This window comes from Artemia sp. Qi Xiang Cuo, chromosome 5 (assembly GCF_049724085.1).
Source record: "Artemia sp. Qi Xiang Cuo chromosome 5, ASM4972408v1, whole genome shotgun sequence".
Classification (NCBI taxonomy): domain Eukaryota; kingdom Metazoa; phylum Arthropoda; class Branchiopoda; order Anostraca; family Artemiidae; genus Artemia; species Artemia sp. Qi Xiang Cuo.
The window spans coordinates 24,703,155-24,718,297 of record NC_142798.1 but is presented as its reverse complement, the minus strand read 5'-3'; the positions used below and the strand labels follow the sequence as shown (position 1 = coordinate 24,718,297).

Here is a 15,143-nt window from a genome sequence, read left to right as displayed (position 1 = left end):
AGTTTTACCTTAGAGTCCTAGCTTAGAGTTTTTTTTATAGTTCGAGTTTAGTTTAATTTTATTTAATAATTTTATATTTTAAATTTGAGTTTAAGTTATAGTTATATTTTATTTTAATTTTAGTTAAGAGTTTAGCGTTTTACCTCGGAGTTTTAGCTTAGATTTTTATTTAGGGTTGAAGTTCTCGTTTTATTTAGTTTTAGTTAAGAGTTTAGAATTTTAGCTTAGAGTCTTAGCTCAGAGTTTTTGTTAGAGTTCTAGTTTATTTTAATTTTGTTTAAGAGTTTAGAGTTTTAGCTCATAGTTTTTTTGTTAGACTTCTAGTTTACTTTAATTTTAGTTAAGAGTTTTATTGTTTTACCTTTGAGTTTCAATTAGAGTTCTAGTTTAGTTTTAGTTAAGAGTTTGATGTTTTACCTTAGAGTTACAGTTAGAGTTCTAGTTTAGTTTTAGTTAAGAGTTTGGTGTTTTTTTTTTGTTAGGGTTCTAGTTTAGTTTAATTTTAGTTAAGAGTTTGATTTTGTACCTCTGAGTTTCAGTTAGAGTTCTAGTTTAGTTTTAGTTAAGATTTTGGAGTTTTACCTTAGAGTTTTTAGTTAGAGTTCTAGTTTAGTTTAGTTTTGGTTAAGAATTTAGAATTTCAGCTTAGAGTCTTAGCTTAGAGTTTTTTTTTAGAGTTCTAGTTTATTTTAGGTTTAGTTGATAGTTTAGTTTTAACCATAGAGTCTTAGTTTAGAGTTTTCGTTTAAATTTTAGTTTATTTTAGTTATAGTTAATAGTTTAGATGTTTAAAATAGAGTCTTAGCTTAGAGTTTTTGTTAGAGTTGAAGTTTAGTTTAGTACTAGTTAAGAGTTTGGTGTTTTAACATAGAGTCAAACCATAGAGTTTTAGTTAGAGTTCTAGTTTAGTTTAGTTTTAGTTGAGAGTTTAGAATTTTAGCTTAGACTCTTAGCTTAGAGTTTTTGTTAGATTTCTAGTTAAGTTTAGTTTTAGTCAAGAGTTTAGAGTTTTGTGCTTAGATTCGTAACTTAGAGTTTTTGTTGAAGCTATAGCTTAGCTTAGTTTTAGTTAAGAGTTTATAGTTTTAGCTTAGTTTCATAGCTTAGAGCTTTTGTTAGAGTTATAGTTTAGTTTAGTTTTAGTTAAGAGTTTAGAGTTTTAGCTTAGAGTAGCCTACGTACGCGCGCGTACGTAGGCAAACCAATCCTAACCTAACTTAAACTAACCTAACTTAATCTAACCTAACCTAATCATACACCTAACATTTTGCCTGTCTCTCACCTAACCTAAGCTAACCTAAGTGAAGCGTACGTGGGCTAACCTAACCTAACTTAATCTAACCTAATCTAACCTAACTTAATCTAGCCTAACCTAAACTAACCATACTCGCCGGAAAAGGTTAGGTTAACTTATCATGAGCGCTCATGATAAGTTATTCTAACCTAACCTAACTTAAACATGTAGAAATGGTGCGCGCACGTAACCTCGTCTAAATGAACCTTAGAAAATGAAATAAAGCTATGTCGACTTTGCATGTTGATATAAAATATATCCTTAAAATAACTTATGGAGTTACCATACGAAGGTCAAAAGTATGGCTCGTGAGGGGATCGAACCCTCGACCTTCGCGTTATTAGCATGACGCTCTAACCAACTGAGCTAACAAGCCATTAAGAATATTATCACTCTAACACTTAGATTTTGTTAATTTTAATCTATGTATCTGAGAAAAAGGATGTTGATGTAGAATTTAATCTGACTGATACTTAGATTTTGCCAATTTTAACCAACAAATCCGATGAAAGATCTTTTTAAAGCATTTATTCATTCTGATATTTAAATTTTGTCAATTTTTATTCGATGCATCTGACAATGGATGTTGATAAAAAAAATTATTCACTCTGACACTTAGATTCTGTCAATTTTTTTCAATGTATCTGGCATAGGATGTTGATAAAAAAAAATATTCACTCTGATGCTTATATTTTGTCAATTTTATATGCTAGTTTGGACTGAACTTCAACTCTAACTAAATCTCTAAGCTACAATTCTATGCTAAAGCTATAACTCTTAACTAAAACTAAACTAAACAATAACTCTAACTAAAACTCTAAGCTAAGACTCTAAGCTAAAATTATAAACTCTTAACTATAACTAAACTAAACGGAACTTCAACCCTAACTAAAACTCTAATCTAAGACTTTAAGGTAAAACTCAAAACTCTTAACTAAAACTAAATTAAACTAGAACTCTAAATAAAACAATAAGGTAACACTTTAAGGTAAAACTCTAAACTCTTAACTAAAACTAAACTAAGCTAGAACTCTAACTAAAACTCTAAGCTATAACTCCAAGCTAAAACTCTAAACCCTTAACTATAAGTAAACGAAACTTCAACGCTAATTAAGATTCTAAGCTAAGACTCTAAGGTGTAACTCTAAACACTTAACTAAACTAAACTAGAAGTTCAAAAACTCTAAGCTATGACTCTAAGATTAAAACTCTAAATTCTTAACTATGACTAAACTAAACTTCAAATTCAACAAAAACTCTAACCTATGACTCTAAGGTAGAACTCTAAACTCTTAACTAAACTAAACTAGAACTTCAAAAAACTCTAAGCTATGACTCTAAGCTACAAACTCTAAATTCTTAACTATAACTAAACTAAACTTCAACTCTAACTATAACTCTAAGCTAATACTCTAAGCTAAAACTCTAAACTCTTAACTAAAACTAAACTAAACTATAACTCTAACAAAAGCTCTAAGCTATGAAACTAAGCTAAAACTATAAACTCTTAACTAAAACTAAACTAAGCTATAGCTTCAACAAAAGCTGTAAGTTATGAATCTAAGCAAAAAACTCTAAACTCTTGACTAAAACTAAACTAAACTAGAAATCAAACAAAAACTCTGATCTAAGAGTATAAGCTAAAATTCTAAACTCTCAACTAAAACTAAACTAAAATAGAACTCTAACTAAAACTCTATGGTTTGAGTCTACGGTCAAAAACCAAACTCTTAACTATTACTGAACTAAACTTCAACTGTAACAAAAACTCTAAGCTAAGACTCCATGGTAAAACTCTAAACTCTGAACTAAAACTAAAATAAACTAGAACTTCAAAAAAAACTCTAAGCTAAGACTATATGTTAAAAACTAAAATCTTAAATAAAAATAAAATAAACTAGAACTCTAAAAAAAAAACTATAATCTAAGACTATAAGCTTAAATTATAAATTCTTAACCAAAACTAAACTAAACTAGAACTCTAACTAAAAACTCTAAGCTAAGACTCTAAGTTAAAACTCCAAAATCTTAAATAAAACTAAACTAGAACTCTAACTGAAACTCAGAAGTAAAAAAAAAAACTATTAAATAAAATTAAACTAAAATATAACAATAACAAAAAAAAACTCTAATCTAATACTATGATTTAAAACTACAAAATAATAACCAAAACTAAACAATAACTATAGCTTAAACTATAAGGTGAAAAATCAACCTATTAAATAAAACTAAACTAGAAACAACATTTAAACTAGATTGTAAAAAAATAAAACTCTTAAATAAAATTAAACTAAAATACAACTATAACAAAAAAACTCTAAGCTAAAACTCTAAACTAATAAACAAAATTAAACTAAACTATAACTCTAACAAAAACTCTGAGCTAAGACTCTAAGCTAAAATTCTAAACTCTTAACTAAAACTAAATAAAACTAGAACTCTAACTAAAACTCTAAGCTAAAATTCCGAGGTAAAACGCTAAACTCTTAACTAAAAGTAAACTAAACTAGAACTCTAACTGAAACTCAAAGTTAAAATATAAAATTCTTAACTAAAATTAAACTAAACTCTAACTCTAACAAAAACTCTAAGCTAGTACTCTAAGTTAAAACTATAAACTCTTAAATAAAACTAAACTAAACTCGACTCTAGGATAAAACTCTAAACTCTTAACTAAAACTAAACTAAACTAGAACTCTAACAAAAACTCTCTGCTATGACTCTAAGCTAAAATTCTAAAATATTAACTAAAACTAAACTAAACTAAAATTCTAAGCTATGTCTCTAAGGTAAAACTCTAAACTCTTAACTACATGTAAACTAAACTAGAACTCTAACAAAACTCTAAAATAAGACTCTATGCTAAAACTCTAAACTCGTAACTAAAACTAAACTAAACTAAAATTCTAAGCTAGGACTCTAAACTATTAACTAAAACTAAACTAAACTAGAACTCTAACAAAAACTCTAAGCTAAGACTCTAAGCTAAAACTCTAAACTCTCAACTAAAACTAAACTAAACTAGAACTCTAATTAAAACTCTAAGTCTAAGCTAAAACTCTGAACTTCAACAAAAAACTTTAAACTAAGACTCTAAGCTAAAAACACTAAACTCTTAACTATATCTAAACTAAACTAGAACTCTAACAAAAACTCTAAGCTAAGACTCTAAGCTAAAAACTCTAAGATCTTAACTAAAACTAAAATAAACTTCAACTCTAACAAAAACTCTAAGCTAAGACTCTAGGCTAAAACTGTAAACTCTTAACTAAAACTGAACTAAACTAGAACTTCTACAAAAACTCTTGGCTATGACTCTCAGCTAAAAACTCTAAACTCTTAACTAAAACTAAACTAAACTATAACTCTAACAAAAACTCTAAGCTAAGATTCTAAGCTAAAATTCTAAACTCATAACTAAAACTAAACTAGAACTATAACAAAAACTTTGAGATATGACTATAAGCTAAAATTCTAAAATCTTAACTAAAACTAAACTAAAATAGAACTCAAATTAAAACTCTAAGCTAAGACTCTAAGGTAAAACACCAAACTCTTAACTAAAACTAAACTAAAACTCTAACTGAAACTCAAAGGTAAAAAAATCAAACTCTTAACTAAAATTAAACTAAACTAGAACTCTAACAAAAAAGCTCTAAGCTAAGACTAAGCTAAAACTCTAAACTCTAAAATAAAATTAAAATGAACTAGAACTCTAACAAAAACTCTAAGCTAAGACTCTAAGCTAAAACTCTAAACTATTAACTAAAACTAAACTTGAACTTCAACAAAAACTCTAAGCTAATACTTTAAGCTAAAAACTCTAAACTCTTAACTAAAACTAAACTAAACTAGAACTCTAACTGAAACTCAAAGTTAAGACATCAAACTCTTAACTAAAATTAAACTAAACTAGAACTCAAACAAAAAATCTTAGCTAAGACTCTAAGCTAAAACTCTAAACTATTAACTAAAACTAAACTAAACTAGAACTTCAACAAAAACTCTAATCTAAAAACTCTAAACTCTTAACTAAAACTAAACTAGAACTCTAACTGAAACTCATAGGTAAAAAAATCAAACTCTTAGCTAAAATTAAACTAAACTAGAACTCTAACAAAAAAACTCTAAGCTAAAATTCTAAAATCTTAACTAAAAATAAAATAAACTATATATAATATTAAAAATATAATATAATAATATAATTAAAAACAACAAAATATTAAATAAAAATAAAATAAAAATCTAACTTAAACTAAACTTTATAAAAATCAAACTCTTAACTAAAATTAAACTAAACTAAAACTCTAACAAAAAAACTCTAAGCTAAGACAAAGCTAAGACTCTAAACTCTAAAATAAAATTAAAATAAACTAGAACTTTAACAAAAACTCTAAGCTAAGACTCTAAGCTAAAACTCTAAACTACTAACTAAAACTAAACTATACTAGAACTTCAACAAAAAATCTAAGCTAAGATTCTAAGCTAAAAACTCTAAATTCTTAACTAAAACTAAACTAAACTAGAACTCTAACTGAAACTCAAAGGTAAAACATCAAACTCTTAAATAAAATGAAACTAAACTAGAACTCTAACAAAAACTCTAAGCTAAGACTCTAAGCTAAAACTCTAAACTATTAACTAAAACTAAACTAAACTAGAACTTCAACAAAAACTCTAAGCTAAAAACTCTAAACTCTTAACTAAAACTAAACAAGAACTCTAACTGAAACTCAAAGGTAAAACATCAAACTCTTAACTAAAATTAAAGTAAACTAGAACTCTAACAAAAAGCGGCGCATCCCTGCGGCGCTACCCCCGACCCGCGGCGCATCCCCCTGCGGCGCATCCCCACGCGGCGCATTCCTGCCCCGCGGCGCTTCTCGGGCCCGGGGGACCTTTGAGGACCGGGGGGGAGGGCCTTTGGGGTCCGGGGTGTCCTTTGGGGGTCCGGGGGCCCTTTGAGGACCAGGAGAGGGTGTTTGGGGGACCCTTGGGGGCCGGTTGGCCCTTTGGGAGCCCGAGGGACCTTTGAGGACCAGGGGAGGGCCTTTGGGGGTCTGAGAAGGGCGTTTGGGGGATAACATTTCGAAATTTTTACTTTTAGTTTACTTTTTTGCGGCGCATCCCTGCGGCGCATCCCCTGTGGCGCTTCCCCCGACCCGCGGCGAATCCCCCTTGCGGCGCATCCTGCGGCACTGTCCTGGTCTGTAGCGCATCCATGCGGCGCTTCTCGGGTCCGCGGCACATCCCCTGCGGCGCTTCCCCCGACCCGCGGTGAATCCCCATTGCGGCGCATCCCCTTGCGGCGCTTTCCTGACCTGCGGCGCTTCTCGGGTCCAGGGGGACCTTTGGGGACCGGGGGGGCCTTTGGGGCACGGGGTGGGCCTTTGGGGGTCTGGGGGGCCCTTTGAGGACCAGGGGAGGGCCTTTGGGGGTCTGAGGAGGGCGTTTGGGGGACTGGGGCTCTTTGGGAGCTTGGGGGGACCTTTGAGTACCGGGGGCTTCCTTCGGGGTTGAGGTAGAGGGATTGGAACCCTTTGGGCTTGGGGTAGAGGACCTCACAACACTGTTCAAATGGAACTTGTGTATTATAACGACCACAGAGTTTCACCCTCAAATTCTCTTCTAAAATCATCTTTTAAATCATCTTTTAAAATGTCTCTAACTGTTTCGCCGAAATAATCCCATAAAATGGCTAAAACGGTTTCGCCCAAATAATCCCTAAACGTAATTTCAGCGTGTTCCTTTTGTTTGGCATCCCTGTGCTCTCACATTGAAATTACAAAGAAACCTTTTCGCGCGCTAAGATCAGAACATTCGCTCGGGAACGATTCTCTTTAGAAACAACAAATGAAATCCCCTTTCGTAAATCAATAATTCCCCTTAGAAACAACAATTAATTTCCCCTTTCATGTCAATCAATCAATCATGACATCATCTGTCATGTGTGATCTAACTGTTACCTTGGAAACTCATAACATTTGGCTTGAACAACAATAACAAATACTGTTTCCCGGAAACTCGTAACACCTGGCTCGAACAACAACAACAAATACTATTTCTGGATCATAACATTCGCTGAGAGCGTGCACTTACAACAACAACAACAACATTGACCTTCACATTTGCCTCGGAAACAACAACAAATACTATTTCTGGATCATAACATTCGCTGAGAGCGTGCCAAAAACACACCTGGAGAAAGAGACCATGGAGAAAGAGGTCATTGACCCCATTAACCACGTGTTCTCCCTAGGGAGGCTATTCTCATATTTGGTGTTAAAAAAAAGTTATAGGTGGCAGCACGGGTGAGTGTTCGGAGTAGCACCCCCCTTTCTACTTATTTTTTCAAATTTCCCCCAAAAATGCCCCGCCCCGAAAAATTTCTTAATTTTTCTTAGTTTTTAACAAAGAAAATGAATTCTTAGTTTTTCAATCTAGCGTTGGAATGCCTGCATAGCGGTAATAAACTATACCTTTTCTTTCCACATTCCACTGACTGCCCTTCAGCTCTCCTTCGTCAGCTACAGGAGACAAAACAGATCCTCTTTTTTTTGAAAGTCTCCTTTGTGCAGGCACTGAAAGAAGGCTGTTATCCCTCCTTTGTTCTTGTTTCCTCCTCCTTTCACCAGTGTAAAGTATTTGAGCAATTTCATGAGGACTTGAAACCCTGACAACTTCCAGAGATGTTTCACTACGAAAGAACAATTTTTGAATAACACTTCTCTTTTTAATTCTATACTCGGTAAAAGCCATCTTGGAGGCTCCCTTGATTACGCGGTCATCACATCGCATAAAGTCGGGCTCTGAGTGGTTTCTATTCTCTTTTGACTCCTTTTCTCGGTGGTTTTCTGTTTTGCAATGCACACTGTTAGAATGTCGAGTACAGCGACGATCGAAACTAGTGTTATACTCACAGTCATGGCAGTACCTACTACAGTAATATATTGAATCACTAACAAAAGAGGGCCGTAACGCTGGTGGGGACAGTTGACCATTTGTGAATTTTTTACGCTGCTGAATAATCGGAGTAACAAATCTTGGGGTTCCTGCATGGTATACACTTCCAGAGCTTAAAGAGCACATATACTGGGTAAAAGAACTTCGAAATCGAGGGTGGGATATACCATACACAATCGGGTTAATTACAACCAATAATTTGGCACAATTAGCAGGTATCGATGTAGCTATAGGGCTTAACGGAATTGAGCCAAATTGACCTATGGCACTAACTATAGCATAGGGGGTCCAAGCGACAAGAAACAGAAGAATGAGGAAAACAATAACCTGTGCTGTTTTTATGTCACTTCTTCTTCGGGTTTTTCTGATAGAGCCTCTTTGTGATGGGACTGTCATAGAAGCTATTTCATTTCCACTATTTACCACTGTGGCAAACATTATTCCATAGGATACTGTAATAACAATAAGTGGAATAAGGAATCCAAAAGTCAAAAGGAAGAAATAATAACTTCTATTATTCCACGTCCTTGACGTGTAATCCCATGAGCAAGATGTTCCAATGCCCTCGTCATGGTAGGAACTCCATCCAAAAAATGGGGGAATAACAAGGATGAAAACATAGGCCCATAGGAAGATACAAACCTAAAATATAAGATATTTGAAAGATCCTCTTAATTTATTTACAATAAAATAAGAGCTTTTAATTAACCCCACACTGAAAAAAAAATATAATTATGCATTAGCATAAGTAGAGCCAGACATTCCATGTTGACAACGGACTTGAACTAAATACTTTTACTGGTAACCATTTTATTCACTTTTGTTTTTCCTTCACTTTCTTGTCTTCCGGCTTGTAAAGCAAAAACAAGAAAACAATAATAAATGTCACAGTTGCTACATAAATGCACATTTTTTAGTTTCTATTTCTTGTGTCAAAAGTCTTAATAAACTATCTAAACTAGATAAATAAACAAAAGTTCAAGTAGGGATCAAATCCTTTTAATAGACAGTGATTTTCACAAACTGTGATAAAATTTCTCAAAAAAAACTAGGTGTTTCGGTCACATATGCAGTGACCGTCATCAGTAGTAAAACTCTTTTACTACCTATTTACTACAGATTAATAATGTAACAATGTTTAAATTCTGTTATTAAAAATTTTACATGTATTCAACCGAAGGAAGCTTAAAAGGTCAATAACTTGTTTTTTTTTCTGGTCGTATTCTAGGCATATTTTATGCTAATGATAAATATTGAGAGCATAAAACATTTTTTGTATACAATTTATGACACTATTGAAATACTATCATTTATCTTGTTTGCTCTTTAAATTCATATGACTTAGACGTCACTTACAAAAAATAATGTATTTTTCAAAATTAGAGCTCTAAAGCTTTGTCAGTCAAAGGGTGCATCTTCTGCCCATTACCCACCAAGATATTACTATGCCTCATTGGTGGGGCCTGAACCCTGCGTTAGGAATCACGACCCTAGACCTATGAGGGATTTGAATTTTCCTGTAAGTAAAGAGTAGATAATACTTCAAAGGAGTTAGGTTTTAGGCCTAAAAACACTGACGTACTACTTTTTTCCACCAGAGTCAAATAATCAGTATAAGATGCTGCTCAAATCTAATAATGAAGTGTATAAAAAAGACTTTAAGGATCACTATTTTGTCTAAGAATCGGATTACCATAAATAAAGCCTTTTGATTCGAATCGTGTGAAGTCCAAATAAGAAATGACGGATCTGAAGAGGTGAACTAAAGTTTTAGCATAGATATCTTTAATTAAAAAAAAAATTAATCCATTAATCAGAATTGACCTAAGATAGATGAATGAATGACAAACGAACCAAAAGTGCATTATAGCTTCTACCCAACCATGTTTTCTGTTAGATTTTCAATATTCAGAAACACTGCAGATACCGCATTGCGTCCAACTAGCTGGATTGACTTCCTAACTACCTTCTTAAATACAAAATATCTATTTTCAAAAAGAAATCTCTTTAATATTTGCAATTGCAGGTTTCGTCTTTTTTTCGTCAGTATAATGGGTTCTAATACCTCGCTCAATCATTTCTTAATAGCCCCTAGTTTCCGTAGTATCTGATTTTTATATACGACAAATTTGCTTGGAAAAACTTTAAATTAGAAAGTAACTGGAACCCCGCTTACGGCGACAAAATTAAATTGGAGAGTATGAATCCTAAATGTTCTCAGAGTTCGTCTCATAGCTTCAAGAGATAGCCTCTTTCCTATTTTACTTCTGAATAAGTTAGTCATTTTCTGCCTTCCTCTCGAGGCGAATAAATTAATCGCTTTTGCAATTTCGTAAACCTAACCGAGGAATCTTCTGTTTTGACATACGGAAGTACATGATGATTGTGTTAATAATTTGGCTTTCGCTTTTCGTGTGAGATGAATTGACCGTCTATGGAACCCGAGACTTTTGTGAGACCCTGGATGACAACCTTTGATTTTTGATTAGTCTAGAATTTTTACAGTTTCCAAGTATGGGGACAGACATTTTAATAATTGTGACAACCAGCGTTTTCTTTCACTGGGAAATTCAGTCATATTTGTTTATACCCAGTACTTATTGATAATTAAAAACACATTTGGTAACGAGTATTTTTAGCAAAAAAAGAAGTAAAGCCACAAAAAACTTTGAAATGGTTTCCTTCTTCATAAATCCTTACTAGACACAGTAAAACACAAAAGAAGGCCTAAGCTTCCGTTTTTACGAGAGTACGTTAAACAGATGCCATGTCAGATATTACACGCTATTAATTAAAAAAAAAAACTTTCCGAAAAATAAGTTTTTCAAAAAAAAGTAAAGGCCATTTTAAACTTAAGCTCAGCAGATACAAATATCTTTTAAAATTCAAACTCAAAACGACCAGAAATTACCATTAAAGAATAAATGAAACCCGAAACGAACAGAAATTTTATAAACAATCATAGCAAAAACATACAACAAGTAATAATATAAATGAATAAATAGATCTTAAAGAGAGTAATGCTTAGATTGAATATGAAAATCAAGCTTAAGACGAAAAAAATATTTTCCTATTGAAGTACAAATGAAACTTAAAACGAACAGAAATTAAATAAACAATCAATACAAACAAACATACAACAGAAATTAATTTAAATTAATTTTCGTCTTAAGCTTGATTGTCATATTCAATCCAAGCATTACTCGCTTTAAGATCTATTTATTCATTTGTATTATTACTTGTTGTATGTTTTTTCCTATCGTTGTTTGTTTAATTTCTGTTCGTTTCGGGTTTCATTTATTCTTTAATAGTAATTTCTAGTCGTTTTGAATTTTAAAACGTATTTGTATCTGCTGAGCTTAAGTTTAAAATGGCCTTTACTTTTCTTTGAAAAACTTATTTTTCGGAAAGTTTTTTTAATTAATTTTGTTCGTTTTTGATTGCAAAAAATTTCAAGTTTTAAAAATTCCTTATTTCAAAATCAAACTTAAAAACAACAACAAATATTCATCAAAATATCAAAACTGGTGTCAAATTAACAATATCAAAGTAAAAAAATGAGTTTTTATTATCTGATATTTGAACTATTTTTAACAAAATTGCTATCTCAAAATTTTTATCGGATGGGTTTGGGGAAAAAAGGCGTGGAGGGACTAATTAAGCTTCGGTCTCTTTTGACTCTTTAAAAGTGAACTAGAAATTTCTATTTTCAATCAAATGAACCCTCTCTGGAGTTTATACGAGGGTCCTTTCTATAAGAACCATATATATCCCCAGAGTATAACTTACAATGCATGTCCATGGGCCCTGGGGTGGTTGTGTTGACCCTGGAGTTTTAAAATCTGATGGTTGAACTATTTTAAAAAAAAGGTCGCCTCAAATTTTATCGGATGGGTTTATCCATCCGATACACCCAAAGGCGTGGAGGGCGGGAGGGGCTAGTTGCCCTGCGATCTTTTTCACTCTGAGAAAATGAACTACAACTATTAATTTCCAATCAAATGAACCCTCTGTGAAATGTATACGACCATCCCTTTCATAAGAACCACATACGGCCCCAGGACATAGCTTACAATGCCTGCCCCCGTGCCCTGGGGGGATGTGTCGACACCGGAGTTTTTGTTATCTGACCTTTGAACTATTTTAAAAAAATGGCTCTCTCAAAGTACTTATCGGATGGGTTTCAGTAAAATAGGGCGTGGAGAGGGGGATAGTTGCCCTCCGATCTCTTTTGACTCTTAAAAAAATAACGAGAACTTTCAATTTCCAATCATATGAGCCCTCCGATGTTTATACAAGCATACCTTCCATAAGAACCATATATGCCCCCAGAGCAATACTTACAACGCCTGCCCCTGGCCCTGGGGGGTTGTGTCGACACAGGAGTTTTTCTTATCTGACCTTTGAACTATTTTTAATGAAATGGCCATACGTAAGGGAGTTTTTGTTATATGATCTTTGAACTAATCTTAACAAAATGGCTACCTCAAAATTTTCATCAGATGGGTTTTGAAAAAGAAGGCGTGGGGGGGGGCTATCTGCACTCGGATCTCTTTTGACTATTAAAAAGTGAGCTCGAACTTTCAATATCCAGTCAAATCAGCCCTCTCTGAAGCTTATACGAGCATCCCTTAAATACGAACAATATATGCCCTAGGGCATAACTTACGACGCCTGCCCCGGGCCCTGGGGGGTTATGACGACACCTGCGTTTTTGCTATCTGACTTTTGGGCAATTTTTAAATTAATGACTATCTAAAAAATTTTATTGGATGCATCTGGGGGAAAAAGGGCATTGGAGGGGGTAGTTGCCCTCCAATCTCTTTTGACTCTAAAATACTGAATTAGAACTTTCAATTTCCAATCAAATGAGCCATCTATGAAGTTTTTACGAGCATCCCTTCAATAAGAACCAGATATTCCCCCAGGGCATAACTTACAACACCTGCCCTCGGGCCCTGGGGGGTTGTGTCGTCCCCTGAGTTTTTGTTATATCGTCTTTGAAATATTAAAAAAAAGCTATCTCAAAGTTCTTATCGGATGGGTTTGAGGAATAAGGGCGTGGAGGGGGGGGGCTAGTTGCCCTCAAATCTCTTTTGACTCTTAAAAAGTAAACTGGAACTTTAATTTTTCAATAAAATGAGTCCTCTTTGAAGTTAATACGAGCATTCCTTCCATAAGACTCATATATACCCCCAGGGCATAACTTACAACGCCTGCCCCCGGGCCCTGGGGGGTTGTCTCGACACTGGAATTTTTGTTATGTTATATGATATTTGAACTATTTTTAAAAAAATAGCTATCTTAAAAATTTTTTTGGATGCATGTAGTAAAAAGGTTTTGGGGGGGGGGGAAGCTGGTTACCCTCCAATATCTTTTGACACTTAAAGAGTGAGCTAGAACTTTCAATTTCCAATCAAATGAGCCCTCTCTGAAGTTTAGACGAAAATTGCTTCCATAAGAACAATATATGCTCCCAAGGCATAACTTATAACCCTTGCCCCTGAAGACTGTGGGGGAAGTGTCCTGCTCAAACATATAATTTCCAGAACTTTCCACCACGTTGAACAAAATGGTTATATCAAAATTTTGATTGGATGTGTTTGGAGAAATGGTGGGCGTGGAAGGGGTGTCGGCTGCCTTAGAATCACTTTCGACTGTTAAAAAGGGAACTGGCCATTTAAATTTCCAATCAAATGAGCCCTTTCTGAAGTTTCTACGACAACGCTTTTTTATACAAAACTTTATGTGCCTCCAGGGCATAACTTATAACCCTTGCCCTGAGGGCTGTGGGGGAGTTGTCATCTTAAAAGACCTAAATTCCAGAACTTAAAACTACGTTGAATAAAATGGCTGTCTCAAAATTTGGTTGGATGTCTTTTGACTATTAAAAAGAGTATTAGACCTTTGAATTTCCAATCAAATGAGCCTTTTTTGAAGTTTCTACGACAACGCCTTCTATAAAAAAAAACCTTATATGCCCCCAGGGCATAACGTAAAACCCGCGCCCTGAGGTTTGTGGGGGAGTGTCCTCCTCAAAAACATATTTTTTATCTGGAAATCAACTACGTTGAACAAAATGGCTATCTCAAAATTTTGATTGGATGTGTTTGGAGGATTGATGGGCGTGGAGGGGGGGGCTAGTCGCCCTCCAATCACTTTCGACTATTGAAAAGGGTACTAGGCCTTTGAATTTCCAATCGAATGAGCCTTTTTTGAAGTATCTACGACAACGCCTTCTATAAAAACCTTACATGCCCCCTGTGCATAACTTAAAACCCTTGCCCTGAGGGTTGTGGGGGAGTGTCCTCCTCAAAAACATATTTTCTATCTGGAAATCAACTACGCTGAACAAAATGGCTATCTCAAAATTGCTATTGGATGTTTTTGGGGGAATGATGGGCGCTGGGGGGGGGGTCTAGATGCCCTCCAATCACTTTCAACTATTAAAAAGGACACTAGAACTCTCTATTTCCAATCGAATGAGCCCACTTTGAAGTTTCTACGACGACTCCTTCCATATGAAGGGCCTCTGGGAAAAAAATAAATAATAATAAAATATTGGAGCCGTATGGTCTTTACTATAGGCAGCGCTATAGCATTGCCTCTGATATTTGGTAATAAAAGTCCGCCAAATTCCGTTTGCTTTTTCTCTGTGTAATCTTGATTAACGTCGCAGTGATTTTTTAGATTTTCCCCTCTTTTTCTTAATGTTCTGCTTTTTATGTTAATATCTTGTATTAGGGAGATTGAAATTTAATTAAATTTAAATGAATATCGTCGTTATTCCTTTGTTTCATAAGTGGCAAAATTAACATCAATTAACAAGGGTAACCCTTTACTTATTGTTCAACACGATATACAGGTTAATTCCTATTCTTATATC

General features: G+C 34.0%; 1 protein-coding gene across 1 annotated transcript in view; it reads right to left on the bottom strand.

The window, feature by feature from the left end:
- The window catches only part of LOC148951971 (uncharacterized), a 102,581-nt gene extending 93,768 nt beyond the window's left edge, over positions 1–8,813 (bottom strand). The window contains exon 1 of the mRNA XM_089088779.1: positions 7,774–8,813. Within this exon, the coding sequence (XP_088944905.1) occupies positions 7,774–8,695 (922 nt within the window). The 5' untranslated portion in view covers positions 8,696–8,813. The remainder of the gene's footprint in view (positions 1–7,773) is intronic.
- Between the last annotated feature and the right edge of the window lie 6,330 nt (positions 8,814–15,143).